The 27,235-nt window shown below is 46.9% G+C and overlaps 1 protein-coding gene and 1 pseudogene across 18 annotated transcripts in view; one reads left to right on the forward strand and one right to left on the reverse strand.

The window, feature by feature from the left end:
• Positions 1 to 2,348: 2,348 nt before the first annotated feature.
• LOC143273093 (ATP synthase F(0) complex subunit k, mitochondrial pseudogene) lies at positions 2,349 to 6,207 on the forward strand (annotated as a pseudogene).
• A 14,587-nt stretch (positions 6,208 to 20,794) lies between these two features.
• Positions 20,795 to 27,235, reverse strand: part of Dido1 (death inducer-obliterator 1) — a 58,821-nt gene continuing 52,380 nt past the window's right edge. For all 18 annotated transcript variants that reach the window (XM_076571352.1, XM_042276938.2, XM_006976062.4 and 15 more), the window contains one exon: positions 20,795 to 25,427. In XM_076571352.1, coding sequence (XP_076427467.1) covers positions 22,177 to 25,427 — 3,251 coding nt within the window. In that variant the 3' untranslated portion in view covers positions 20,795 to 22,176. The remainder of the gene's footprint in view (positions 25,428 to 27,235) is intronic.

Raw genomic sequence — 27,235 nt, forward strand, 5'->3', positions numbered from 1 at the left:
TGTATACCTAATGGAGATAGCATCACCTCATAATCCTATGCCTAGCAAAGCTATCTTTTGAAAAGCAAAGATAAAGTAATCCTTTTCTATTTTTTGTTTCATTTTTTAAAACAAGATTCAAATTGTAGCCAGATTGGCCTCAAACTGGGTATGATCCCCCTGCCTCATCCTCTGGATACTGAGATTGGAGGCATGTGCTACACTTGACACAATGATGACTTTTTCTAATGTTAAAAAAAAAAATGTAAATAGGACCAGAATAGCGTTCAATGATAGATGTATGAGGGCCCAGGTTTGGTCTCCAGCACTGGAAGAAAAAGATTAAATGATGATCTATTACTAGTAGACTTGTACTAAAGGAGCAGTTAAGGCAATCCATCATATCATATACAGAGAAGGTATAAATTGGGATGTACGCAACCCAAGGAAGACCTGGATAGGTTAAAAATGTTCACCAAAAGCCTTAAAGCAACCACTGACAAGAAAATGAAGATGACAACATGGGATTGCAGTGTAAAGAGGCAGAAGAGAAAACAGTAGAAAGGTGGGCACAGGGGACAAATGGGGAATAAACAGATGGAAGGTTTAAGTCCAACAAGATCACATAAAATAGAAATGATTTAAATGTAGAAAAGCAGGCTGGAAAGATGGCTCAGGAGTTAAGAGCACTTGCTCTTGCAGAGGACCTGGGTTTGGTTCCCAGCACCTATGTGGTGGTTCATGCCATCCATAACTTGAGTTCCAGACAATCCAATGCCCTCTTTACATCCTCACAGACACAAGGTATGCACATGGTGCATGTACTTAACATACAGGTAAAACACTTACACAAATAAATCTAAAAAACACTAAATATGGAAAAACAGTGGTTACCAAGATGAACACAAAGCAAGCCCTAGAGTGCCTATATATAAAATCCTCTAGGCTGTTGTGTGAGGCACAAGCCTTTAATCCTAGCACTTAGGTGCAGAGGCAGATGGATCTCTGAGTTTGAGGCCCCCTAACCCACATAATGAGGTCCAGGCCAGTAGGGCTACACAGTGAGACTCTGTGTCAAAAGCAACCCCTCTAGTGACAAATATGGCTTACATCTGTAATCTCAGCACTTAGGGTTGCAGCAAGGTGAAGTTGAAGACAGCCTGAGTTACAGAGAGAGTTCCAGGTATCCTGGGCTACAGAGTTAACTTTTTCTCAAAAACAAAACAAATAAAGTAAATGTTTGTTCACTCCAATTAGAGAAGCATCAACAACAGACCTGTGAAACCACCCCTCTCTCCATGAGGGAATGCCCAATTTTGGTAGAATCTCATGTGGTGGTCATAGCTGCTCTGCAATTGGACAGGAATGGTCATGTCAAGCTTAGAGAAAACACATTAAGATACAGGGTGGTAACAGCACCCTGATCTATGTAAACAATCCCATGGAATCTGTTAAAGAAAAATACCCGGGAAATTCAACCAGATTGCAGAATTCAAGACCATGGAAATGTCAACATATTTCTATATACCAACAACAAACTTGTAGACATTTGCAACTATTCAACACTGCACTTAGGTATAAATCTAAAAATATGCATTAGGAATATGGGTGCTAGAAGTTATACTCTGTAGAAATTGAAGATCTAGACATTTACTGCTGGAAAACCCAAGAGTAACCATACAGTCTCCCAAAAGTAATAGGTTTGATGAAATTTTTATTAAAATCCAGGAAATTTTTATTGTAGTTACAAATACAAACTTAATCTACACTTAATGGAAAGACAAACTTGAATAGCTATGAGTTTGATAAGAGACTGTCAGCAGTAAGGGTACCTGCCAGCTAGCCTGATGACCTAAATTCAATCTCTAGCTTCCACCTGGTAGAAGGAGAAAACTGATTCCCACAAGTGTTCCTCTGTCCTCCATACATGCCCATGGTACATGCATGTTGACATACACTCACACTAAATAAATATATTTTATTAGTTTGATAAGAGAATAAAATGGAAAGAATGTAGTATTAGAGGAGAAATAATCATATAGATTAATGAAACAGAGCAGAGAGCTAAGAGCAGTTCCACAAGCAGGGTCAGTTAACTACACAAAGGTGCAAAACCAACTCAGTGGAGATGATCCCTCCAACAACGGGCAGTGGAAGGGAATCACAACATAAACCTGGAGTCTTACATGAAGCTTCATTTATAGGAGAGTGAAGGTAAGTCAGATGTAGTGTCACATGCCTTTTGGAGGAGGAGGAGGAGAAAGAAGGAGAAGAAGAAGAGAAAGAAGAGGAGAGAAGAAGAAGAGGAGGAGGAGGAGGAGGAGGAGGAGGAGGAGGAGGAGGAGGAGGAGGAGGAAATAATAGTAATAGTTTGAGGCCAGCCTGGTCTACAGAGCAAGATCCAGGACAGGCACAAAAACTACACAGAGAAACCCTGTCTCTAAAAAGCAAAAAACAAAATAATAATAATAATAATAATAATAATAATAATAATAATAATAATAATAAGTGAAGGCAAAACTCTTCAGAATCCAGGGTTAGGTTCTTAGGCATGATACTGATATCCAGACTTACTTTTAAAAATGGTGAGCTGGGTGGTAGCTGGGTTTGTTGAAGGACATCAGCTGTGAAATTTGTGATTTGGGCAGAGACTGAAGTCATGGCTGGTCCAGAAACTGATGGCCAGTTACAATTCACTGATATTAAAAAGTATTTCAACTCTTAGAGTCTCACAGGTAGGATGAATTGTGTGCCGGCCACTTACAGAGACACTGCTTTGTTGGTCTTATACTTCAAGTTAAGGCCTAAAAAACTCCAGCTGTGAAAGCAACATAAATGGACTTTGAAATGTCTGACTTCATGTTAAGTCCCATGCCTGAAGAAGCTGATGTCAATTCATCATGTAATACTCAGTTTGTACAATAAATTATGAAGCTGGAAAAAATGGTGAACTGGGGGACTTGAAGATATGGCTCAGTGGTTAAGAGCACATATTGCTCTTCCACAGGACCTGAGTTTGGATCCCAGTATCTATGTCAGGTGGCTCCCAACCACCTGTAACTTCAGCCTCAGGGGATCTGATGTCCTCTGGCCTCTACAGGCAGGTGCCACCATGTCTGGCTTTCTACTAAAATGAGATGCGCCAAGAGCAGTGGCTTTATTCTCAATGTGAGATGACTTTGAGAAGGGTGAACTGCACCCAGAACAGCAGGATAGAAGGACAAGGAAATCATCTGGCATGAGAAGGAAAACCTCACAGCTGGCCTTCCTGTCACAGTCCTTTAGTCTCAGCACTTGGGAAGCAAGTGGATCTCTGTGAATGTGAAGCTAGCCTGGTGTACACAGGGTGTTCCAGGCCATCCATAGCTACATAGTGAAACCCTGTCTAAAAAAAATAATAACAAAACTAATGACTGAGAATCAAGAATTTCAGCATGATAAGTCACATATGCCATGAAAGCAGCCAACATAGGGTTAACACTTCTTTCAGATAAATACTGTATGTTAAAGTAGCAATAACCCAGGCTTGAGGCCTAACTGTGTGTGACCTTGGGCAGCTCCTCATTCCTTTCCAGAGAATCTCAAACAAAACCTTCCTGTAGCTGAAGTTTTCCTGTGTCCCACCTGGCAAACCTCTCTCACCCACCAGTCCCGCAGCCGCTTGGACCCAATCAAACACACAAAGACTTATATTACTTATAAACTGTATGGCCATGGCAGGCTGCTTGCTATCTGTTATTATATCTTAAATTAGCCCATTTCTATAAAACTATACCTTGCCACATGGCTTGAGGCTTACCGGTATCTTATATCATGCTTCTCCTCATGGCAGCTGGCAGCGTCTCTCCGACTCAGCCTTTTTCCACCCAGCATTTTTCTCTCTCCTTGTCCTGTCTACACTATCCTTTCTGCCTGGCTACTGGCCAATCAGTGTTTTATTTATCAATCAATCATAGCAACATATATTCACAGCATACAGGACATCCCACAGCACCTTCCTATATCCCTGTGGGGCTAGACTTTTACCTTATCAAATGTAATCCTGACAGGTACCCCTCAGAACTACCCAGCAATCTCACTTAGGTTTCCTAGCAACCCTCAAAAACAGTAACTTCAAATCTAACAAAATCTTACGAATGGCTATTGTAAAAACAATGAGCTGCAACTCTTCTTTTGATCACACCACACTCTCCCATGTGTCTTTCTTCTGCGCCTCTCCTTTTCTCCTAACTAGCCTGCTGAAGCCTATATTAAACCACTTTCTTGTTTTGTTTTGAATACATCCTGACCAAAGTTTCCCCTTCCTCCACTCCTCCCAGACCACCCCCCAATTCATTTCTCCTCTGTTTCCCTTCAGAAAAGAACAGGCATCCTAGGGATATCCACTGAACATGACATAACAATATACAATTAATTAAGACTAGGTACAAACCCTCATATGAAGGTTGGGCAAGGCAACTTAGGAGGAGGAAGAGGGTCCCATGAGCAGATGAAAGGGTCAGAGACACCCCATTCCCACTGTTAGGAGTCCCACAAAAACTCCAAGCTAACAACCATAACATATGCAGAGGACCTAGCTCAGACCCATGTAGGCTCCAGGATTGCCGCTTCATTCTTTGTGAGCCCCTATGAGCCCCTGCTTAGTTGATATCTATAGGCCTGTTCTGGTGTCCTCAACTCTTCTGGATCCTATACTTCTTCCTTCCCCTCTTCTGTGGGGTTCCCCAAGCTCCAAGGGGAGGGATCTGATGGAGATCTCCAATTTGGTCTCTCTCTGCCTAATGTTTGGCTGTGGGTCTTTGTATCTGCTCCCATCCATCAGCTGCTGGCAGAAGCCTCTCTGATGACAATTGTGCTAGCCACTGATCTATAAGTCTAGAAGAATATCACTAGGAATCATTTTATTGTTTCTTTTTTTCTATTATAGGTCTCTGGGCTATCCAGCCTCCTGTTCCTGGTTATCCAGGCAGTGTAGGGCATGGACTCCCTCTTTTGGTATAGGCCTCAAATTAGACCAGGCATTGGTTGATCACTCCTTTAAGTTCTGCACCTCCATTGCCTCAGCACATCTTGCATGTGGGATAGATTGTAGGTTTGTAAGTTGAACCTGATAGAAGAGAAAGTGGGGAATAGCCAGCCTTGAACACGTTGGCACAGGAGACAACTTTCTGAACAGAACACTGATAACATAGACGCTAAGATCAACAACTAATAAATGGAACCTCATAAAACTGAAAAGCTTCTGTAAGATAAAGTACTTAGTCAAAAGGACAAAGTGGAAGCCTGAACAATGGGGAAAGATTTTCATCAACTCCACATCTGACAGATGGCTAATATCCAAACTATATAAAGAACTTCAGAAACTAGATATCAAGAAAACAAATAATGCAGTTTTAAAAATGAGGTACAGATCTAAACAGAATTCTCAATAGAGGAAACTCAAGTCGCTGAGAAACACTTAAATGTTCAACATCCTCAGCCATTATAGAAATGCAAATCAAAACTACTTTAAAACAGTATTTTAAGGGCCAGTGAGATGGCTCATCAGGTAACAGCCACAAACATAACAACCTCAGTTTGATTCCCAGTACCCACACATGGGAGAAGAGGAGAATCAGTTCCCACATGTTGTCCTCTGACCCTTCATAGACATAATCTGGCACATACATTCCTGCAACACAAATGTTCATCAATGTGTGAGTGAGTGGATAAGTAAGTACAATAAAAAATTTTAGGAAATATATACAACCAGTCCTGAAATCCTTTTTAGCATTGAAGCCGTCAATCCCAATCTAGCCTCAGTTGAGGTCCCTGAAAATCTAGAACTCCTTACACTGCTGTGAAGAGCAGTGGGGAGATAAATCTACTGACAAGTCAAATGGGCTTCTTCCTGTGTTGGGAGAATGGGCTGTGTTTCTAGGGTATCTGTGTTACATTAGTTCTGATTTGTTGCTTCCTGTGAAGGTTTGGCTGTGCCTTCCCTGAATGTGCTCAGTTTCTCTGCTTGAGTGTATATGCCTATGTGTGAACATGTGTGGGTATGTGTGCACTTGTTTGCATATACATGTGTATAGGAGTTGGGACTCTACTCTGACATGGACCGCATGGCAACCATGGCTGCTTGACAAAGTTCTAGCATTTTGGCTTCGTGGATCACAATTCTCCAGCACCCTTTTATTTTCATTTTTTAAATTAGTCTCACTATGCCGGGCAGTGGTGGCGCACGCCTTTAATCCCAGCACTCGGGAGGCAGAGGCAGGCAGATCTCTGTGAGTTCGAGGCCAGCCTGGACTACCAAGTGAGTCCAAGGAAAGGTGCAAAGCTACACAGAGAAACCCTGTCTTGAAAAACCAAAAAAAAAAAAAAATTAGTCTCACTAATAGGTTTTCTGTCTCCTGAAAATAGGTTTCTCTGCCAATGCAGTAAGCCAGATCAAGCTGAATTGAAAAAGTATAACAGCAGGTTTATCTGAGCAAAGAAACTCCCGGGTGGGTTCTCCAGTCCCATAGATGGAGGCTGGAGAAGCCACACGCCCAAACTAAAGCAGGGAGATTATATAGGTTGTAGGTGAGGGGTAATGACATGTCCACCACAAGCTTGGTTTTTGCCCAAGTATGGTCAAAAGCTGAATGCTTTAGTTGGGGACTTGGGTGGCTGGCAACTTCAGGGGAGGAGATGAAGAATGAAGCCATCAAGAATGTGGAACTGGGCTTTTTGGTTGTTGTAGTTTAGCAGCAGTGAGAATGAATCACACTGTGCAACAAACCCACATTGAAAGTTCATTGAAAGGGTGGGAAGAGAGGAGGGGTTGCTGGAGGCCTGCCTCTGAAAGGGAAGTGGCAGACAAGAGAGGGGATGGGTGAAGCTTGCTTTTAAAGGGGGCCTAGCACATGATTATAGAGACTGAGCAGCACATGCACATAGATTACATAATGACATACAGCCATAAGACCCTGGGATAGCTAGGCATCTGCCTGAATACTGACAACACATCTGTGCAGGAGGTGTTCTTAGTGGCTACAGCTCAGGGTAGGCCTTGTGATGCCAGGAAGTACTAACATTTCTGTTGTGGGATGGTCTATATGTCAAATTACTCTGATTGGTCAATAAATAAAACACTGATTGGCCAGTGGCTAGGCAGGAAGTATAGGCGGGACTAACAGAGGAGAAAAGAAAGAACAGGAAGGCGGAAGGAGTCACTGCCAGCCCCGCCATGACAAACAGCATGTGAAGATGCCAGTAAGCCATGAGCCACATGGCAAGGTATAGATTTATAGAAATGGATTAATTTAAGCTATAAAAACAGTTAGCAAGAAGCCTGCCACAGCCTTACAGTTTATAAGCAATATAAGTCTCTGTGTTTACTTGGTTGGGTCTGAGCAGCTGTGGAACTGTCGGGTGACAAAGATTTGTCCTGACTGTGGGCAAGGCAGGAGAACTCTAGTTACACGTTTCTCCTTTTGTTTACTATTAAAAAAAAAGTGAGTTAGGGATAACAAGTGGGGCAGGAAATGTGGGCGCTGGGTTCTTGAGACTGTTTCCTGTTGACTTCATGGGCATCAATCATTTTTGGGGGACTTGAGAAAGCTGGGGTGCTGCCCATGTCCTGGGTTGTTACACTGCTGTCTGGACTCTATGGAACCAGTGTTGCTTGGACCTGGCAAGATGCTGTTCCAGGTGAATCCAAGACGACTCCCTGGAGCTCACAAGAATTCTTAAGTTTACAAAAAGAGATAAGTTTTAGACACATTAAAAAACAACCAAAGGGAATTTAAAATCCTGAGCTGTGGCTATGATAAAATAGTGGTGTAGTATATGGTAGTACTCTGCCAGAGCTCGATTAACAAACATTTTGTCAGAATTCTATCAGTTTGTTAGTGTTAAAGTTATGGACAGTAACATAGCAAGAATGAGGAATCTGGAACATGTTTCATTCTTTTATATATCTTAAAACACTTTTTCCTTATCACCAATTAAGCTTTCCCATCTTCACATAAACAAACCTTAAAGCACCTGTTCCTTTTCCATCACCACGGCATCACCTTGACACCAAGAAGACACAGGTGGTCGATTGCTGAGGGCAGTCAGTAGTAAAAAATTACATTGAAATCTGTTCTGTGAGTCTCCTTTTTGAGTCTGGGGTGTGGGGTGTTTCTTACCACCTGGACACATTTGATAGTCTTTATGCTTCCAGCTCTGTGGCTAATGATTGATAGTCCTGTAACAACAGCTAATTAGTTTAATTAGAGGTTTTAAATATGTCATTGGAGATACATAGAGAGGAGATTGAAGAAACAGAGTATGATTAGTAGAGACAAGAGAACAAAGAGAGGGGTCAGGAAGGAAAGTATATGAGGTTCCCAATCTGGTAAAGTTGAGTATGGTTGTAGGGTGAAGCCTCATTCTTCTGGAATTGGAGACAAGGTAGTTGATCTCTGGGTCCTCTGCAACTTAAGGAAGCAGGGCCCAGTTGGGGTTTCTCTGTATGAAGAAAAATTATCTTGAGGTGGAGGGGAGGGTTTGAGGTGGAATAAGTGAATCCAGTGAGGAAGGCCCTCAAGCATAGCAGCTGTGGGGGTTACAAGAATTATCTTCAAGGGCCCTGCCATTTACAGGAAAGGGGTGAGGAGCATTGGTCTGGAGGGGAGAGAAGGACCCGATCCCCAATGTTAATTGGGGATGGGCAGGGCTTGGCGCATGGCTGGGGTAGGGAGTGGTCAGTAAAGTTCCACAAGAAAGAATGGAGATGATAGAGTAAGGGGATGAGTAGGTGATCAGAGAGAGGTGAGGGTTTGGATGGGAGACCAGGGGTTAGAACTGGACTCCCATACATGAGTTCAAATGGTGCAATTGAAAGGGGTTGTTTGGGGAGAAAGAACTAGAGACGAGCTTTACCCAGTCAAGGTGAAGTTCCTCTGACATTTTGCATTCTATCTTTCCTGAGGACTGAAGGTGATATGGAATATGAAAATACCAAGGGATGCTGAGAGCTTTAGATAAGGTTTGGGAAATATGGGAGGTGAATTCAGGACCATTGTCTGATTGGAGGAAGGCAGGGATTCCAAATCAGGGAATAATCTCCTGGAGAAGGAAGTCAGAGACTGTCTGAGCCTTTTTGTTAGTGATTGGGAATACCTCTACCCAACCTGAGAATATGTCTACTAAGACTTATGTACTTGACGCATCTGACTGTGGGCACATGGGTAAAGTAAGGTTGCTGCAAGTCAGTTCCTGGGAGGAAGCCCCTGGCCTGGTGGGTAGGAAAGGGAGGACTGTGATATCTGGAGTTAGGGTCTGACATTTGGCAAATTTTATAAGAGGCAGTAATAGTTGTTAAGAAATGCAAGTGCTCAGGGATGGGCTGCAGGAGAGCCTTGACAAAGGGAGACAGGGCTTGGCTAATAGGATGAAAGAGCTGGTGTAGACAGGACAGAATTTGTTGAGTGTCAGGGGGTGATGGTGGAGAAGTGGATTGTAGTGTATGGATTCCCTGCAGTGGGTGAGGTGAGTGTGGGCCTTGGAGGGCTGCTGCTCTAGCTGCCTCATTGATTGACTCAGTTCTTTCCCTTAGAGATGATGGAGCTGTCAGTCTGATGGGACCAGCAGTGAACAATCCCTATAGCTTTGAGGAGATTGAAGGCTTCTGCATGGCCATAATTTGACCTGAGTTAGTTATGGATCCTCATTTTGTTGTAAGAAGCCCATGCTCTTTCCAGATGGCAGTGTTGGACAGGAGGATATAAAAAGCATATTTGGAGTCTGTGTAAACGTTTAGGGATTGTCCTTGTGCCAATTGGAAGGCACGGGTGAGGGCCATTAGCTCAGCCTGTTGGTTAGTGGTGTGTGCGGGTAATGACTGTGCTTCAACCACCCTGGTATCTGACGCTATGGCATAGCCTGCTTTATGGGTCCCCTCATGTAAAAAGGAGCTGCCATCTGTGTACCAGGTATAGATGGCCTGGGCAATGTGCCCTCCTGTATGTGTGAGGGCTGGGGCAGTAGTTCCTCTAGGGTTTCAGTGCAGGAATGAGATGGGGAGTGGTCAGTGTTTGATTGAGGAAGAAGATTTGAGATACTGAGGGTGGGCAAGATTGGAAAGTAAGTGTGGCATCTTCTAGTAGTGCCACCTGGAGAGAAAGAAGCCGGGAAGGAGGTGCAGTTTCTACGCCTTTACAAGTTAGGAAATGGGACAGGATGTGGGGGGAGATAGTGGTGGGTGACCCAAAGTTTAGGTTATTTTTTTTTTCACAAATGAGGAGCTCAGCAGCTGCTAAAGCACATACACAGGGTGCCCATCCCTGGGTGGTGAGCTGTGGTGGTATTGTGTTCCCCAAAATATTGTGCACCCTAATAAACTTATCTGGGGTCAGAGAACAGAACAGCCACTAGATACAGAGGCTAGAAAATGGTGGCACTCACACCTTTAATCCCAGCATTCCAGAAGAGAAATCCCTCTGGATCTCTGTGAGTTCAAGGCCACGTTGGAAACAGCCAGGCATGGTGACACATGCCTTTAATCCCAGAAAGCGAGCCTTTAATCCCAGGGAGTGATGGCAGAAAGGAAAGATATATAAGGCATGAAGACCAGGAACTAGAAGCATTTGGCTAGTTAAGCATTTGGCTGGTTAAGCTTTTAGGTTTTGAGCAGCACAGTTCAGCTGAGACCCATTCTGGATGAGGACTCAGAGGCATCCAGTCGGAGGAAACAGGACCAGACGAGGAACTGGCAAGGTGAGGTGGCTGTGGCTTGTTCTGCTTCTCTGATCTTCTAGTGTTCACCCCCAATAACTGCCCTCAGGTTTGTTTTTATTAAGGCCTTCTAAGATTCCCTCAACAGTGAGCTCTAGTTTCTTTGACACGTATGCTACAGGTGCAAAGGAAGGTCCCAGCTGGTGGCCTAAGAACCCAAGGGCAAATCCCTTGTTCTGTTACACAAAGGGAGAAGGGACGAGTTAGGTCTGGGAGATGAAGTGCTGGGGTCTGGAGGAGGGCCTGTCGGAGCTTCTGGAAGGGCTTAGTAATGGGATTGATGAGGGGTTCATGTCGGGGGCCAAGGGCTGCCTTGTAGTGGGCAAGGAGGGAAAAAGAGGATCCAGGAAAGTAAGACACCAGCTAGAAACAATAAATTCCCCTCTTTAGTAGAGGGGACTTCAAGAGACTAGATTTGTGGGTTGGGGTAATGGTTAGTCCCAAGTAGGTGACCTGAGGAGTGGACAGTTGGACCTTGGAAGGTGAAACTCTATAGCCCTGCTGGACAAGAAATTTAGAAGGGCAGAGGTGTTAGTTTGGCTAATTTGTAGGGACGGGCTACAAAGGAGAATGTCATCTACATACTGTGTAAGTTTAGATTTGGGGAGAGACAGAGAGTAGGTCAGAAGCTTGGGCCTGGGCAAATAGATATGGAGAGGTGAGTGTCAGGGTCAGTCCAGGCGAAATCAAAGATATTTTGAGACTGAGTGCTGAGAGGGATAGAAAAGAAAGCATCCTTGAGATCCAGAACTGAGAAATGGGAGGTTCCTAAAGGGATATTGAGGAGGTTAGGCACCACAGGATAGAGGGGACTACTGTAGAATTAATGAGCCAGAGGTCTTGAACCAGGCGGTAGGTCCCATTAGGTTTCTTAACTGCAAATATAGGGATGTTAAAAGGAGAAGATGTAGGGCAAAGTAGTTTTTTTTTTCTTAGAAGGTCAGAAATGATAAGTCCCCTAAGGCTCTGGGATTAGAGTGGTACTGGGCTTGGGTAATGTACTGGGGAGTGTCCTGTGATTGGACGATAATGGGGGAATGGTGTCTAGCAACAGAGAACTTTTAGGTGTCCCAGATTTGGAGGTCCACCTGGGAGGCTGGTAGAGGAAAAGACATGTTGGAACCAGTAGGGTGGGTGACTAGGAGGAGGAGGAGGAGGAGAGGAGTTGCTGGAGACTCTGGGGTCAGGCGAATGGGGGGAACAAAAGAAATAGAAGCTCCCGCTTTGGCTAAAAGGTCCCTTCCCAGCAAGGGTTCAGGACAAACTGACACAATCAAAATTGAATGGGTGAGAGGAATACTCCTGAAAATGCAGTTGAGTGGTGGGGTCTGATGAGGTAGGTAAGGCTGTCCCCCTACCCTGACAGTAGGGAGATGAGAAGGAGAGGTGGGCCCCCAAAACTCCCTGAGGACCAAGTAAGTGGCCCCAGAGTCCAAGAGGAGGGAGATGGGCCGCCCTGATACTGTGATGACTACCCGGGGCTCCCTGTCAGAGATGAGCCCAGGTCCCCTCAGTCATCCATGGCCAGCCCTAAAAGGCTGGCTGGAGGATGGTCTCCGTTTGATGGCCCCATGCCACGAGGTGTATAGGGGCAGTTAATAGACCAATGTCTCTCTTGGTGGCATTTTGGACATGGCTCAGGTGGCCTGTTGGGATTAGGGCAAGCCAGGCCCCAGTGACCCTCCAGGACCACATTTGAAGCAGGGAACCAATGGTCCTCAAGCCCCAGGGGGCAAGGGAGCCTGGGCAGTCACCAAGGCTGGTCAGATGCATTTGGTATTTTTGTTTACGGGCTTCCTCATCTCTCCCATGGTACACGTTAAAGGCTAGCACTAAGACTTCTGCCTGTGGTTAGGGGACCTCTCTCCAGATGCTTAAGCTTGCCCTTAATGTTGGGGAAACTCTGGGAAAAGAAATAGGTCATAAAGAGTTGTCTGCCCTCTGGGTTTTTAGGGTCTAGATTAGTATACTGTAAGAGGGCCTTTGTAATGCATTCTAGGAAATGAGAAGGATTTTCCCGTCTGTCCTGAACAATTTCTTGGAGTTTCTCATTGTTAACTGGTTTGAGGGAAGCTTATGGAGACCCGCCAGGAGGCAAGTTGTAAACTGATCTAGCAAGAATACCCCCTTGGGGTATTATAGTCCCATTGGGGTCCCAGTCAGGGACCACCTTGGCCACATTAGTTTGATGTCTTTCATTTGTATGTGCTCTGGGCTGTTCCCAAACTCACCTGCATTCCTCAGGAAGTAGATTGTTAGACGGAATCATGTATATATCATGAAAAATGAGACTATATGATTGGGTGATATATTGAAATTCTTTTAATCAAAGAGGTAGAGTTAGATGTATAGGACCCCAATTATTTCTCTATTTGAGAAAGTTGAGGTAATGAGAAGGGGACATGTACCTTAAGCAGTCCATCCACTCCAGCAACCTCTCACAAAGGAGGACAATCGCTGGGTTGGGTTGGGTAGGGATGGGTGGGGTCCTCTAGTGGCAGGAGAACAAGTAACAGGAGGGGGTGTGTAGCTTGAGTTTTCCTGCCTTGCCCACAGTCAGGACAAATCTCTGTCACCTGTGAGTCCCACAGCCGCTCAGACCCAACCAAGTAAACACAGAGACTTATATTGCTTACAAACTGTATGGCCGTGGCAGGCTTTTTGCTAACTGTTCTTATATCTTAAATTAATCCATTTCCATAAATTGCCATGTGGCTCGTGGCTTACCGGCATTTTCACATGCTGCTTGTCCTGGCGGTGGCTGGCAGTGACTCCTTCTGCCTTCCTGTTCTTTCTTTTCTCCTCTCTATTAGTCCCGCCTATACTTCCTGCCTAGCCACTGGCCAATCAGTGTTTTATTTATTGACCAATCAGAGCAATTTGACATACAGACCATCCCCCAGCACAGCCAAGTGCAGACCATCTCAGACACCTGCACTCAGGCCCGTGGTCCAAATCATCCTCTATGGGGACCTGCTGGGTAACGCCACAAGGAACCCAAGAACAGGCTCCCACGGGACATACAGAACATCCCATAGCAGGGGTGAAAGTAGGTGCGAGAGTGGGGTGCTGGGGTGGAGGAAGGGGCTAGGGAAGCTGAAGGGGCAGTTGTATGTTGAGGTCAGAATAATGGGGGTTCGTTAGTGGGGTCCAGAGTAGCAGGGGGTTCGTCTAGTTCAGATTGCATAGCTAGGATGTGAGCGGGTGAATAGGAAATGCAGAGAGCGTGTTTGGAGCTGAGTTAAGAGAAATCCTGAACATAGGGCACCGCCTTCCATCTACCCCTCGGCAGGCAGAAGTTGCAAAGGTCCTGTAAAAATGGGGGTCTAAAGTGCCATTAGGCAGCCATTTTGACTGGTTATCTAATGGACATTTGTGCCATGTCTGAGTGCAAAGTTGGATGAATTTAGAAGCCTTTAAATTGGGTGTTAAGTGTAGAGATTTTCCTAAAAGACATCCCAGAGGAGATGTTGGGCTTCTGTTGCTAGGTGCACTACCCATGAGTGAGGCAGGAAAAAATGAGATCCATGGCCTGGAAAATTTTTTAGTGTCCCAAAAAATTCAAGGAGGATTGATTGAGAAGGTGCAGGCTGCTCAGTAATTCATCAAACACAGAGCAGGGACCAGGGCTGAGCCTGAGAGACAGGTGGGTTATCTATTAACAGACAGAGCTTGCAAGTAGGGCCAAGAGGCGAGAAACCACAGTCGAGAGACGAGGCCTCCTCACTCATGGGGAATGGCCGGGTGGTGGTTGGTGAAGGGGGCTAGCTGTAGCCTTGAGGATGGTGGCTGGGGGTTCCCCCACCTCCAAGGGTGCCAGTGGGTGCCAGACAACAATCAACAGTCAGTCCCGGGTCCGGGGAAGCGTTTAGACAGAGTGGGAGAAGGGAAACTCACCAATTTTAGCCAGTGTTGTATGGAGGGCCAGAGGATGTTAGTTGAAAAGCAGGCTGTGGACCGGGTCCAGGACCCGCAGAGTCCTGCAGCACCAAATGTTATAGTTTAGTGGCAGTGAGAACAAATCACGCTGTGCAACAAACCCACACTGAAGGTTTATTGAAAGTTAGAGGTCTCCCTCTGAAAGGGAAGTGGCAGAGAAGAGGGGGAATGGGCAGAGCTGGCTTTTAAAGGAGGATTAGCGCATGGGCATAGAGACCGCACAGCCACACAGCGCATGCACATAGATTACACTTGACATACCATGGGACTCCGAGCCGGCTAGGCATCTGTCTACTCAGGTTCACAGTAATGTTTGTCTAGTTTTGTCTTTGCTCGCTTTAAGCTTTAGCTATTAGAAAAACTAAGCCATATAAAAAACTGCAACATTCTACAATAGAGTGTCTGATCCCCCAAGACAACCCCCCCCCCATTCTCTCAGGGGCTTGAAGAAAGTTCCTGCTTGCTAAAAAGGGAGACATTCTTATCTCTGGCAAGAGGAACTTGTGGCCCTTCCATTATCATGACTGGTGCCCATTAGCTTGTCAAGGTCAATACTAGCTTCCTTAATTTCTGGTCACAAGCCACACACCTAGCTCACATGCCCTCCTTCTCCCATTTAATTCTTTGTGAAATTATAGAGTATAATTAGAATTTATAGAGTATAAAAAGGTGTAGCCTTTTTTCAATAAAGGGGCAGTCATCCTAATTCACCCTCAGATTATGCTGAAGAGCCCAGGAATATGAAGAATTGTTGGCCTGTAGCCTATATGCGTATTCTAGGGGTATTTGGGCTGATAGCTGCTTTAAACAAGCTACCTGACCCTTTGCCCCACATTCTCCCCAGATACGGGAAAAGCCATTAAAACAGAATCATGGCTATGTAAACATCTTGAACTAACACCCATCAGAGGTTGTAAATCCCAACTCCAATGGTGGTGGGGGGGATGCACTCCCCAGTGATCATAAATCCTGACTCCAGGATGAACTTCCCAGAGGCTGTAAATCGACCCTGCTAGGGTCCACAAGTCACCCCACAAAAGACCACCACTTATGTCTGCAAAAGCAAGAATGTTTATTTCTTGATAATGAATTCCAGCATGCTGTGGTCAGCCACCAACAAAATGGTAGCAACCCTGAGAGAAGGTCTGGGGCTCCCTTTTTTATACACAGCTAGGGGAGTTCTAGGGACAGTTAGGTCATCTCCAAGAAACCTGATTGGCTGAGCAGGCAGCAGTTAAATTTGATTGGCTGTGGCATCTTTGGACATGTCAGGGCAAGTCCAGACAAGCCCTGGCATATCTGGGGGTGGGAGGGAGGGCTATAGGATCTGCCCTTTTCTAATTGGCCAGCCTCAGCCTGTAGCCCCTTCCAGCCCATGGGCCAGTCACTGAGGCCAGCCATGGCACCAGTCAAGCCATGCATGGGATGCCGTCCCCTCCCCTCTAACCCCCATCCATCTCAGAGCCAGGCCCAGGCAGGCTGTGAGCGAGCCAGGGCGAAGGCCATGGTCCCAGCCCCACTGGAGAATGATGAAGTGGCAACCGGAAGCAGGCCAGCAGGGGTGGGGTAGGGGGGTGGGGGGAAGTGGGGTGGGGTGGTGACAAGGCAAGCAGGAACGGGGTCGGGCTGCTGGACACTGTCCCCTTCCACTGTCCCACAGGGCAGATAGCTGAGGCTGTGGCCCTGGGCTCTGCAGCTCTGGCCCCGGCCCCCTCTGCAGTGGGCCCTGTAGCCACGTCCCAAGAGCAGATGTGTGGTGGTATTCTAATTGTACTGAAATGTGATTTTGATTGTATGTTAATAAATAAAGTTACCCGGGGGTCAGAGCTATTAGAGCCATAGCAAGAGTGTGGCGGTGGTGGCACACGCCTTTAATCCCATAGATCTCTGTGTGTTCAGGGATACAGCCAGCATTGGAGACATATGCCTTTAAGACCTAGGGGGTTGTACATTCAGACAGTGACGAGGCAGTCACATGTTTGGGTTTACAACCAATGAGAAGGCAGACAAAATACTATAAAAAGACGGACAGACAGGATATAGCTCTCTTTCGGGAAGCTGGGACACCGCAGGAGGAAGGGTGAGAATTTAGCTCTGAGCTCTGACCTCTCGGCTTTCTCTTTTACATTGTTTCTGTGTTTCTTATTTAATAAGACTGTTGGCTACATCTACACAGATGATGAGCCAGCCAGGCAGCATCAAAGCTGAAGTGGAGCTGCTGTCCATCTCAACCCCAGGATTGCACTCTCCAGAGGCTGTAAATCCTGACTCCAGGCATGTACTCCCCACTCATTAGCACATGGTCTTTTGCTGTAAGAAGATGCTTATGGCCCCTTCTCAGGGTCACAGAGCCAGATACCTGCCTGTGGCCCTAACTAGTTAGAAGTTTTTGTACCCTGCAGTGATGAAGTAAAGTTGCTCTGGTTAATAGACTTCGGTGGTCTGATTCCCATTATTTGCACAACTCCAGGACCTAACAGTGTCAGTCCCCTCCTTTCCCCACGGACTCCACATCTCCTGTTGGGGACCTGAACCCTGTTGGAGCTGCCACCCACTGACAGATGGAGCCTCTTCCAAGTCTGAGTTTTTGAGGAATAAGTCATGTGATAGTATTGCCATCAAGACACAGAGCAGTCCCAGTTCCCCAAGGTGTTCCATGTGCTGCCCCTTACCTTTGTCCCAGCCTGGCCACCCTGATCTTCCTTCTGTTCTCAAAGTTTCACCTCACACAGCTACTCCATGACAGACTCTGGCTGTCACCCATACTGTGACCATGAACAGATGTAGTGACCGCGGGCCATTTCCTAGACTGGGCAGTTCGGAATGAATCCACATCATTTCCTCAGTTCCGTGCTTCTCAGAGCGTACCTTATTGCTTTCCCCAACCCTCCAGCTTTTTATGGCACTGGGAAACTGCTTCTTAGGTGCTGGCCTGAGTAGGACCACACACCACTTTAATAGCTCAATCCCTGCTCCCAGGAGCCCATCACCCCCCAGACAAAGCTGGCTCTGGCTGTTGCTGGTCAGTGGTGTCTCTAGGTCATTTGAGAAGTGCTTGCTTTACTAAGTGGATCAATGTTTTGTTTGCTGCCTGTCTACGTGGCCCAGTTGCTCTGCACCCTGTCTCATTTGACATACAGCACTGGTATGTACTGAAGAACAACACACTACACTCAGTTTCCCTGTCCTCTTAGGCTCTGATTTGTTCAGGAACAAAGAACTCAGGCAGCCTTGCTTCTCTTGTATCCAGATTGTCAGGCTTCACAGGGCTAAGAGACGGCCACAAGTCTCTTGAGGGCCATAGGTGCAAGCATGCCTGTGAGGCCTGCTATCTTTTGTTAGTTTTGTCTGGCAGCTTTGAGGGCAGAGGGTACAGCAGTAGCCAGCCTGAGCAGTAATGAAGCCTGCACCCCGACAGGGGCCAGACCCTCTACCGCACCAGGCTTATGGAGCCACACAGAGTCCTTTGTTCCCTGGAGCTTCATTTCTGGTAAGTAAATGCTTCTGTCATGTCGTCCTCCCAACCAGTAGTAACACGGCAAGGCAAAAAGGAGCGGGAGAACCATTACATGGCTGTCCCAGGATGGTGTGCCGTAGCTTTGGGCTTTCACACACTTCCTTCATTTCTCATTTCCTCTACCATGAGCACCAAGGACTTCACAAACCTACAAGGAACATTTATTTATTTACTTATTTGTTTATTTATTTAACTTGTTTCACTATGTGACCCTGGCTAGTCTTGAATTCCTGTCTTCCTACCACACTTAGGCTCACAAGTGCTGGGATTATAGATAACACACCACACCCGGTGAGCTTGTACCCTATTAACTTTTCCTGGGAAGATATGAACATGTCTATTCACTCCAGATAGGGCACTTCTGACACAACAAAGAAACAGTTCCACCGAAGTCCAACCTCGTCAACTGAGGAGTGACCAAGTCTACTTGGAGCGTGAGTGACTCCAAAGCAGCCGCATCACTGCCGAGTCTCGCATTGTGGATGGTGACCTCATGGAAGCTACATCATGGAGTCCTACTTTCAGTTAACTTTCTACTTCCTATTTACTGTAGCATTACCCAAGACCACTTGTAGCTGGGGGAGAGCAGGGATTATCAGCACTATTACCATGAACCTGACTATCCTTGTATGATGTCCTGTTTAACTGCTATGACTACCAGGCCAAGTTGATCTGTACTCTAAGATGACATCATGTTACGCCCAGAGGAAAAAGTAGATACAAACCTTTCAAACAATCCAAAAATGCAAACAGTACTGTTTTTGAGACAAGGTCTCACTGTGCAACCTGGCCTTAAACTCAGAGATCTGCCTGCCTATGAAGCATGTGCCACCACGCCCTCCTGTAAACAAGAGTTTTGGTGAATGTGTGATGCCTTTGGGAATCATCCAGTTTACTAACAAGTAAAAAAACAAAACAAAACAAAAAAAAACCCAATAAACGTATTCTACTTAAAAGATAAAATTAAGCCGGGCGGTGGTGGCGCACGCCTTTAATCCCAGCACTCGGGAGGCAGAGGCAGGCGGATCTCTGTGAGTTCGAGGCCAGCCTGGGCTACCAAGTGAGTCCCAGGAAAGGCGCAAAGCTACACAGAGAAACCCTGTCTCGAAAAAACCAAACCAAACCAAACCAAACCAAACCAAACCAAACCAAAAATAAAAGATAAAATTAAATATGATCTGAAATGTCTCCCACAAGTTCAAATGTTTGAACACTTGGTCCTCAGTTGGTGGTGCTGTTCTGAGAGCTAATAAAACCTTTAAAATAGGGGAACTAGATGGTTGACACCAGCCACCAAGTGGGGGAGGGTGGCTTTGAGGGTTACAGCCCAGCTGTGCTTCAGGTCCTGAGCAATGCTTCTTAATTTACTAAGATGTGAAAAAGACATGTCACAAACTCCCACTGTCAACAACAGTGCTCCAGTCTCTGTAATGGACTATTAAGCATTCTGTCACAATGAGAAAGGCAAATATGTAAGGGTATACCAAGCATTACTAGCTGTCTGCTGGATGTAAAATTATGGCTGGATTCTACCCCCAACTTTTGCTGAGCCATACAGATGTGTGCTGCTGCAGGGAGCAGGTGTGAGGTCCAGTACTTACCAGCTACTTTCCCAGTGGTTGCTGCCCTTGGTATGACTGTAGAGATCTGCCTTCTCTGCTCTACAGGTCATAGAGCCGGGCCAAAGCCAGTGTCTACTGCTTTCCCTAGGACACAGGTACTATTGCTTGCTTGTTACTGGACTTGGTAATGCATGTCTTGGCTGCTGTTGCCAGGGCTCTAGAATGGGCAGAGGGCACCACTGTACATTGGGGGCCCTAACAGCTCTTTTCATTTCCTCTTAATCTGCCTTGTCAGGTGTGTATTAACCCTGCAATCGGTGTTTTGGGGTAAACACAAGTGACATAATGCAGTCACAGTACACATGTAGGATCAAGTTAAAATGGGAGCTGGGGTGATGGTACTGGGGCTGAAGGAGGACTGCTGTGAACTTGAGGCTATATTGAGGGGATATCTCAAAACAAAAAGGTGATGTGGCTTTCAGAGGCTTTTTTGGTGAGGGAGTTACTGTCAGCCTCCAAGCCCCAGCAAACACTTCACCAGCTGGGTCCGGGTCAGGATCTTCCTGCCAAGTTCTTGCTGCACTGGGTACCTATGTGGAGATATACAGCTGGATTTAGATCCAAGTTTTACCAGCAGGTGGCAGTCAAGGGCAGGGCCACATGCAGGCAACCTGGGCCATCAACTCCACCAGAGTAGTTGCTCCACAACCAGCTTTGTGAGCAAAAAAAGAAAAGCCTTTTCCTTTTAAAAAGCTAGCAGTGAAAGGCTGGACTCTACCCCCGACACCTGTGCATTCCAGAGCCACTGCTTCCTACTCCAGCACAGGCTGCCTTCAGTAACACCCCCAGGCTTCCTGCAATCCCATACACATGCAGTCAGGGCTCTACATAGGTTACCAGCCAGCACATTGCTCTCTGGATCCTGACACCACACAGCAGGCAACATCCAGTGCAGGGACGAGGGTAGCTAGTTGGGAGCAGGATACTTCATACTTCTGCCTGCACCTGTGACAACCAGGGTCCAAGGCTGAGTCAAGAGAGAGACAAGAACTCTGTAGATATTTATTCTACTTCAAGTAACAAAACCTATGAAGTCCTGTGTTTAAATGGACAGTGATATAACACTCTGCAATACAAAATACAATGTACAGAAATTTCTATGAAGTAAACCTAAAGAAACACACTTGATTTTTATGTTTGTGCATTTAAGTTAGAAAATTTTACTTTATATGTTAAAAAAAAACCTTCACATCTTATAAGATGTTGAAACTGACATTTTCGTGTAATTTAACCTACTGACATTTGGTTTATAATAGCAAATATCCCAAATTGCTATTTTTCCATGTCATCTCAACTTAAAAATTTGTGCTATAAAGTGAAAAAAAAATCTGTAGTGATGTACAATGAAATAAGACTCCAAAGAACAAACGAAGCTCTCTAATTCTCTATCTGAAAAAGTAAGTTTATGAAAATATAAAAGGAACTATCAAACATATTTGCACAGTCAAATCAGTTAGCGGATCTTCTCAGCATCTTCAGAGGGGCTTGAGGGCAGCAGCAGAGCAGCCTTTCACGAAGCAGTCTGTCTCACCATCCTCCTCCTCTCTTCCAGATGTGGTGCAAACGTTGCCCTGTCCCAGGGAGAAGCTTCCAAACCCATCCTGTCTGGGGTCTGTGACTCTGCAGAGAGCCACTCTGCAGAGAGGACAGCATTGGGCAATGCTTTTCGGATTGACTCCTGTCTCTTCCCTCTTAAGCTACTCTGAACTGCTTTGCTTCTTTCTTTAGGCTGATAAATTTGAACATTTAAAAATAAATTGTTATTTGAAATTTAACAATTTCCACTAGGATGGATTACTTCTAATTATGTTCTGAAAAAACTTTTAAAGTGATGCACTGTGGGGAACCAGGCCTGGAAGACTGTTCTCCCACAGTAGCAAGCACACCCCCAGCTCACCCCTCAACAGTGCTTTCTTCCCAGGACAGCACTGAGCCCCTGACAGGTCTGGGTATCTGGAAGCAGAGATGGCAGCACAGGAAAGCTAGCTCTACAGTCCACTGAAATTCCCTTAAAACTTACACCAGTCAAGTTATTGGAAAAGATAACTTTATAATCTGAAAAAAAGCAATATGCTTTTGTAGATACTTTCCCATTTCTGTAATTTTAAATGGAAATATTAAGTTATTAAAAAAAAACATCAGAATTGTAAAGTTGGGAAATTTTGTAACAAACCATTATACACAAAATTACAGTAATTCCTGAAGTCCAGAATATTATATCCTGCATCTAAGTTCATAGCTATTTCAAAAACTCTTTGCTCAACACATTTTATGCACTTGGCTTTTAAAGGGGTCTTGGCCAGGCTGAGCCTATATTAACAATCGCTGACACGAGGTCTTCGTCCTCACCAGCCCTGAGTGCAATGGCCTCTAGGCCTGGGCTGCGGCAGGGCCCCCATCAGAGGTCCTGGCCTCAGACTTCAGGTCCCGAGGGCTCTCTCTGCTCTTGCTGCGGTCCTTCCGGTCCCGGCCTCGGTCCCGGTCCCTGTCTCGGGCTCTCTCACGGTCCCTGTCTCGGTCTCTGCTCCGGGACCTGTCTCGGTCTCGCCGCCTTTCCCGGTCTCGGTCGCGATTCCTGCTTCTCTCGCGGTTCCGGTCCCACTCCTTAGCCCGGTCGGTGTCTCGCTCCCTGTCCCTGTTGGAGATCCTATCCCTGCCTTTGTCCCACTCCCGATGCCGGTCCCACTCCCGGCTCCTCTCCCAGTCTCTTTCTCGACTCCAGTTTCTGCCTCTCTCTCGCTCTCGCCTCCGATCCTCAAATGCCCGGCCCTGCCGATTCTCCAACCCTGGAGCTTCAGGCTCATCCAGAGGCTTTTCCTTAGGTCCTGCTTCAAACCGCTCCCTCTGTCTCCCTTCAAAAGCCGGGTTCCTATACTCATGGCCTTTGCCTTCTCGGAACTCTGATGTGGCCCACTGCCCGTCAGCCTCAGGGCCCTGCCCAGGCCCAGCACTGGAAGGCAGGGTAGTGGCTGGGCCTGCCTCATCCCATCGGTCCTTCCTATGCTGAGGAGGGTGGCTTGGTAGCTCCAGCAGAGGCCGAGGGGGAGGCTTCACAGGCTGTGAAGATGGGCCTTGAAAGTGAAATCGAGAAGATGGCTGTTCATTTTTCTCAGCAAAGGGTGCAGGCCCCCTTGGTCCTCCATATGGCAGGGGTGCCGGTGCCCTCTGACCTGCAAACCGTGGCGGTGAGCTCACCCTCTGCTCTTCGAACTGCTGGGGCTGAACACCCCGGGGGCCAGGCATGAAACCTGGTGCTTGGCCCCTTGGCCCTTCAAACTGGCCAGGGTGAGGGCCCCGGGAAGTTTCGAACTGATTAGGATGGGGCCCACGTGGGCCCACAAAATGGCCAGGTGGTGGTCCTCTCTGGCCTCCAAACTGAGATGGTGGAGGTCCTCCACGGGGCCCTTTCATCTGACTCAGCAGTGGCCGTCTCTGGCCTCCAAACTGGAAGGGTGCCCTGTTCCCCATGAACTGGGCCTGATCTGGTCCTTCACACTGAGCAGGGGCACCTGTCATCTCGTTGTATGGAGTGTCCTGGAATTCCCTCTTCTCCCCATGTGGATCCTTGCGTTCTTCAAATTGAGCGGGTGCCCCTCCTCTGGGTCCACCATGATAAGAAGGTGAGAGTCCCCTGTTGTCCCCATAGGGAGGTGGCCCATGTTGCCCAGAGAATAAGGAAGGGATTGGTGGCTTCTGGACCCCAAATCTGGCAGGTGGAGGGCCTCTTGGTCCATCATTGTTAGGAACAATAGTCTCTTCTGAAAATGGAGGGACTGGCCCCCTAGGTCCTGGGAAACTAGGGCCATGATGTCCTGACATCCCAAAATTGCGTGGTAAAGGTTCACGCTGGCCAGGAAACTGGGGTTGAGGGCCTCCTCCCCTCTGCCCAGGTTGGGGGAATGGAGTAGTGCCCTCAGCAGGCCTGAGCTGTGGCTCTCTGCTGTCCTCAGTATCAGCTACTGGGCTACCACTCCTCCCAGCAGACTGAGCACCCCGAGGGTCCTCGTACTGGGATGAGCCAAGAGATGTTTCCTTAGACAGAAACACGGGCCCTGAAAAAGGCTCCCTACCCCCAGAACTAAAATTCTGTGCTTCGGGTTGCAAAGGGAAGCTGGGTGGAAAGGTGGTGCTAGGGGGTGTGGGCAGCAGCACTCTGCGGGGTGCAGCTGGCCTGGCTGTGCCATCACCAGCAGTAGAAAAGTGGCTGCTGTCCAGGGGCAATGAGACAGGGTTACCAGGGTGCTCGCACTTCTGGATATCATGTTCAGGTCTCAACACAGCATTTTCACCTGTAGCCCAGGGATTAGCCACTGACTCCTTGGCTTCGGAAGTCAGCCCAGGGCCCTGGACCGCTGCAGTCCCAGCAGCAGGAGTCTCCCTGGCAGGCAGGGTGCCTTGTGAGCCAGGTGTGCTTCCTGTGGAGGCCCTGGGAAGAGGTTCATTCTCGATGTTCTCGGCAGCCAGCCTCCTGGCCTGCCTCGGATCCCTACTCTGTCTCGAGTCTAAGTTGTGGTTGGCGCCCAGGGCTCCATGACTTGGGTCAGGGGCCTGCTGTTCCTGAGAGAACAGGTCTGTCTTAGCCAGGGAAGACTTGGGAGGTGGCGACATCAATGCATCTGACACAGAGAAGTGTGCCATGGAGACACCAACAGCAGCCCTCTGCTGCCTAAGGGCTTCTTCTTGCTCCTCCAGCAGCCTCTTTTGCTCTTCAATCTGCTTATTTAGCTCTTCTAACATTTTCTGTTGCTCCACTAGAGAGGCATTAGTGGCATCGGTGGTAAAGTCAGCAGGCCTCTCCGTGGAGCTGACTTTCACACACATCCGATTGGGCAGGTCATCAATGGTCACTTTAGCTTCTTCTAAGATGGTCTCATCTTCTGGATCATAGGCCACCTCTTCCTTCTCGGCTGTCTCAGGGACATTTTCCACGTCCTGGTGCCTCCCTGGCTCTGTAAGCAGCATATGAAAGGCCCGCTCAGGGTTGTACTCCTCTTCTGGGTCATAGGGCCTATCATCCTCCTCCTCTTCCTCCACAGCCTTGTCCTTTGAGAACTGACCAAACTGTTGGACAATTGGATCCAACAAAGGAGCTGCTGACATGGCATCCTCCCCCTTGGCCTTGGAATCCTGATGTGGAGACAGGGTAGACCCAGCAGATTCTTTGGTGGAGGGTTCAAATGATTTCTTTTTCCCAAACAGAGTCTGCAGGATGTGCTCCAGAGGCGAAGCTGTTTTTGAAGTGGCAGAAGTGACAGGGGGAGCTGTGGTGGTGACCACTGCGGACGTGGTGGGTGCTGTGACAGTGCTGGTGGAGCCCGGCTTGAGGGACGACAGTATTTTCAGTACTGGGGGTTCAGGAAGAGGAGGAGGGGGTGGAGGAGAACCAGGGGGTGTAGAGCTGCTGGCAGCTGTGTCTGCAGAGGGCAGCTGGTACTTGGGAGGCTTCTTCTCAGATGGCAAAGCTGTAGTCACTTTGGGATAGACTGAAGTTTCTACTTCTTCCTGTTGGACTCGGGTCCGCTTTTCATCTGTCTTGTCTAACTCTCCAGCACTTGAAGGACGTTTGACTTTCTGACATATTACTAAGCCAAGAATTATATTTGGACGTGGTGATTCAAGACCTGGAAAACAAAATATTTTGACAAATTTTAGAATCTAAGCCTGGCTTTCACCCTTCAGAGGTGATGAGGAACTTTTACTGATGGGGAACTTCAATAGGCAGAGGAAAAAATTCTGTGGTAAAATAAAATCCCAAGTTTAAGAAGCTTATTGTAGAAGGCCAAGGGATTGGAGTCTTTGAATGTACCAGCATACCCACCTAGTAGTCTGAAAGGGACCCATGACAGATTAACACCCGATCAGAAACCACAAAACAAGAACTCAAGTCATGAGCAAACCGATCCCACAGTAGAATTTATGCTGTCTTTCCAGTTGCTAAAATGCCGAAGCTATAGAAGAGGTGAGAGAGACAGGCGGCTGCTGGAACATCTGACTGGCAGGGTTGGCAAACTATGTTTTTCTGAGACAGAGTTCTGTGTAGCCCTGGCTGTCCTGGAACTCATTCTGTAGCCCAGACTGGCCTTGAACTCACAGAGATCTACCTGTTCTTACCTCCTGAGGGCAATGTTTTAAAACTCTCAGCCGGGTGGTGGTGGCGGCGGCGCACGCTTTAGTCCCAGCACTCGGGAGGCAGAGGCAGGCCGATCTCTGTGAGTTCGAGGCCAGCCTGGTCTACAGAGCGAGATCCAGGACAGGTTTCTACACAGAGAAACCCTGTCTGGAAAACCAACAACAGCAGCAAAGTCTCAGCTATGCTCTCCCACTCGCCCCACTGCGCATCAGGAGACAGCAGCCCCCTTTCAGCTTTAACATAGGAGTTGCCTATGTTAACTATACTAAGCTAGCAAATAGTTAGGGACCAATTAAATTCAAGCTATAATGACCAATGACAGTGAATTTAGTGTTTGGTGTCAGAATTATAGTAATGAGAAAACAAAGCTCAATTTAAAACAAAATTCATTGGACATTCACATATCAGATTTCTCCTGAGCTGTGAATGAATGGTAGGCACAGCACATTTGCAAATAGTGGTAAAGAACATACCCCAGGGAGGAAGCACTAGGGAGATTCAGGGCACATTGCTTTTAAATGCAAGGACCTCTCTAAAACAGTGTGGCAAACAGTCTCAGGAATGCCAGTTTTCCAGTGCTGCTTCCCACTCGTCAGGGTGTGGAACAAAGCAAGAATGAAAAGTCCAGGTCACAAAACTTGTGACTTGGAGGAGCAGGAGGAACGACAGAGAGTCAAGAGTACAAACGTGGAATGAAACAAGCTGCCAATCTGACCATACTACTCAACCAACTGTCATAAAAATACATTCATATAATTAAATCACTATCAAAGATTTTACTTGTATTTCAAGCTACTGTAAACAATTGCTTTTAGACACTGTAATGTAGTTAGTTCTAAGGGTGTTACAATTCCTAAATTCCAGTGAGGCTTAGCACAGAATGGGGAACAGAGGTGACAGACTGGGCCAGCCCTTGAGAGCTGGCTACCCAGCCCCCACACTTAGCCCTCCTTTCTCCTCCCAGGAATCTGTGAGCCAGTCTACTGCTTCCTGGAGGGATGTACAAAAACTGAGATAGGGCTGTAATTGCCTAGTGTATCAAAGACAGAGCTAGGCAGTAGAAAAACAAAACAAAACAAACAAACAAACAAACAAAACAACCCGGAGAGCAGGCAGATCCTACTGAACACTCAGGATGTGTGGAAGGCAAGTTCTTTTAATAAGGAGAAACTAAGGGAATTTTTTTTTTTTTTTTTTTTTTTGGTTTTCCGAGACAGGGTTTCTCTGTGTAGCTTTTGCGCCTTTCCTGGAGCTCACTTGGTAGCCCAGGCTGGCCTCGAACTCACAGAGATCCGCCTG

This window comes from Peromyscus maniculatus, chromosome 4, assembly GCF_049852395.1.
Source record: "Peromyscus maniculatus bairdii isolate BWxNUB_F1_BW_parent chromosome 4, HU_Pman_BW_mat_3.1, whole genome shotgun sequence".
Taxonomy (NCBI): domain Eukaryota; kingdom Metazoa; phylum Chordata; class Mammalia; order Rodentia; family Cricetidae; genus Peromyscus; species Peromyscus maniculatus.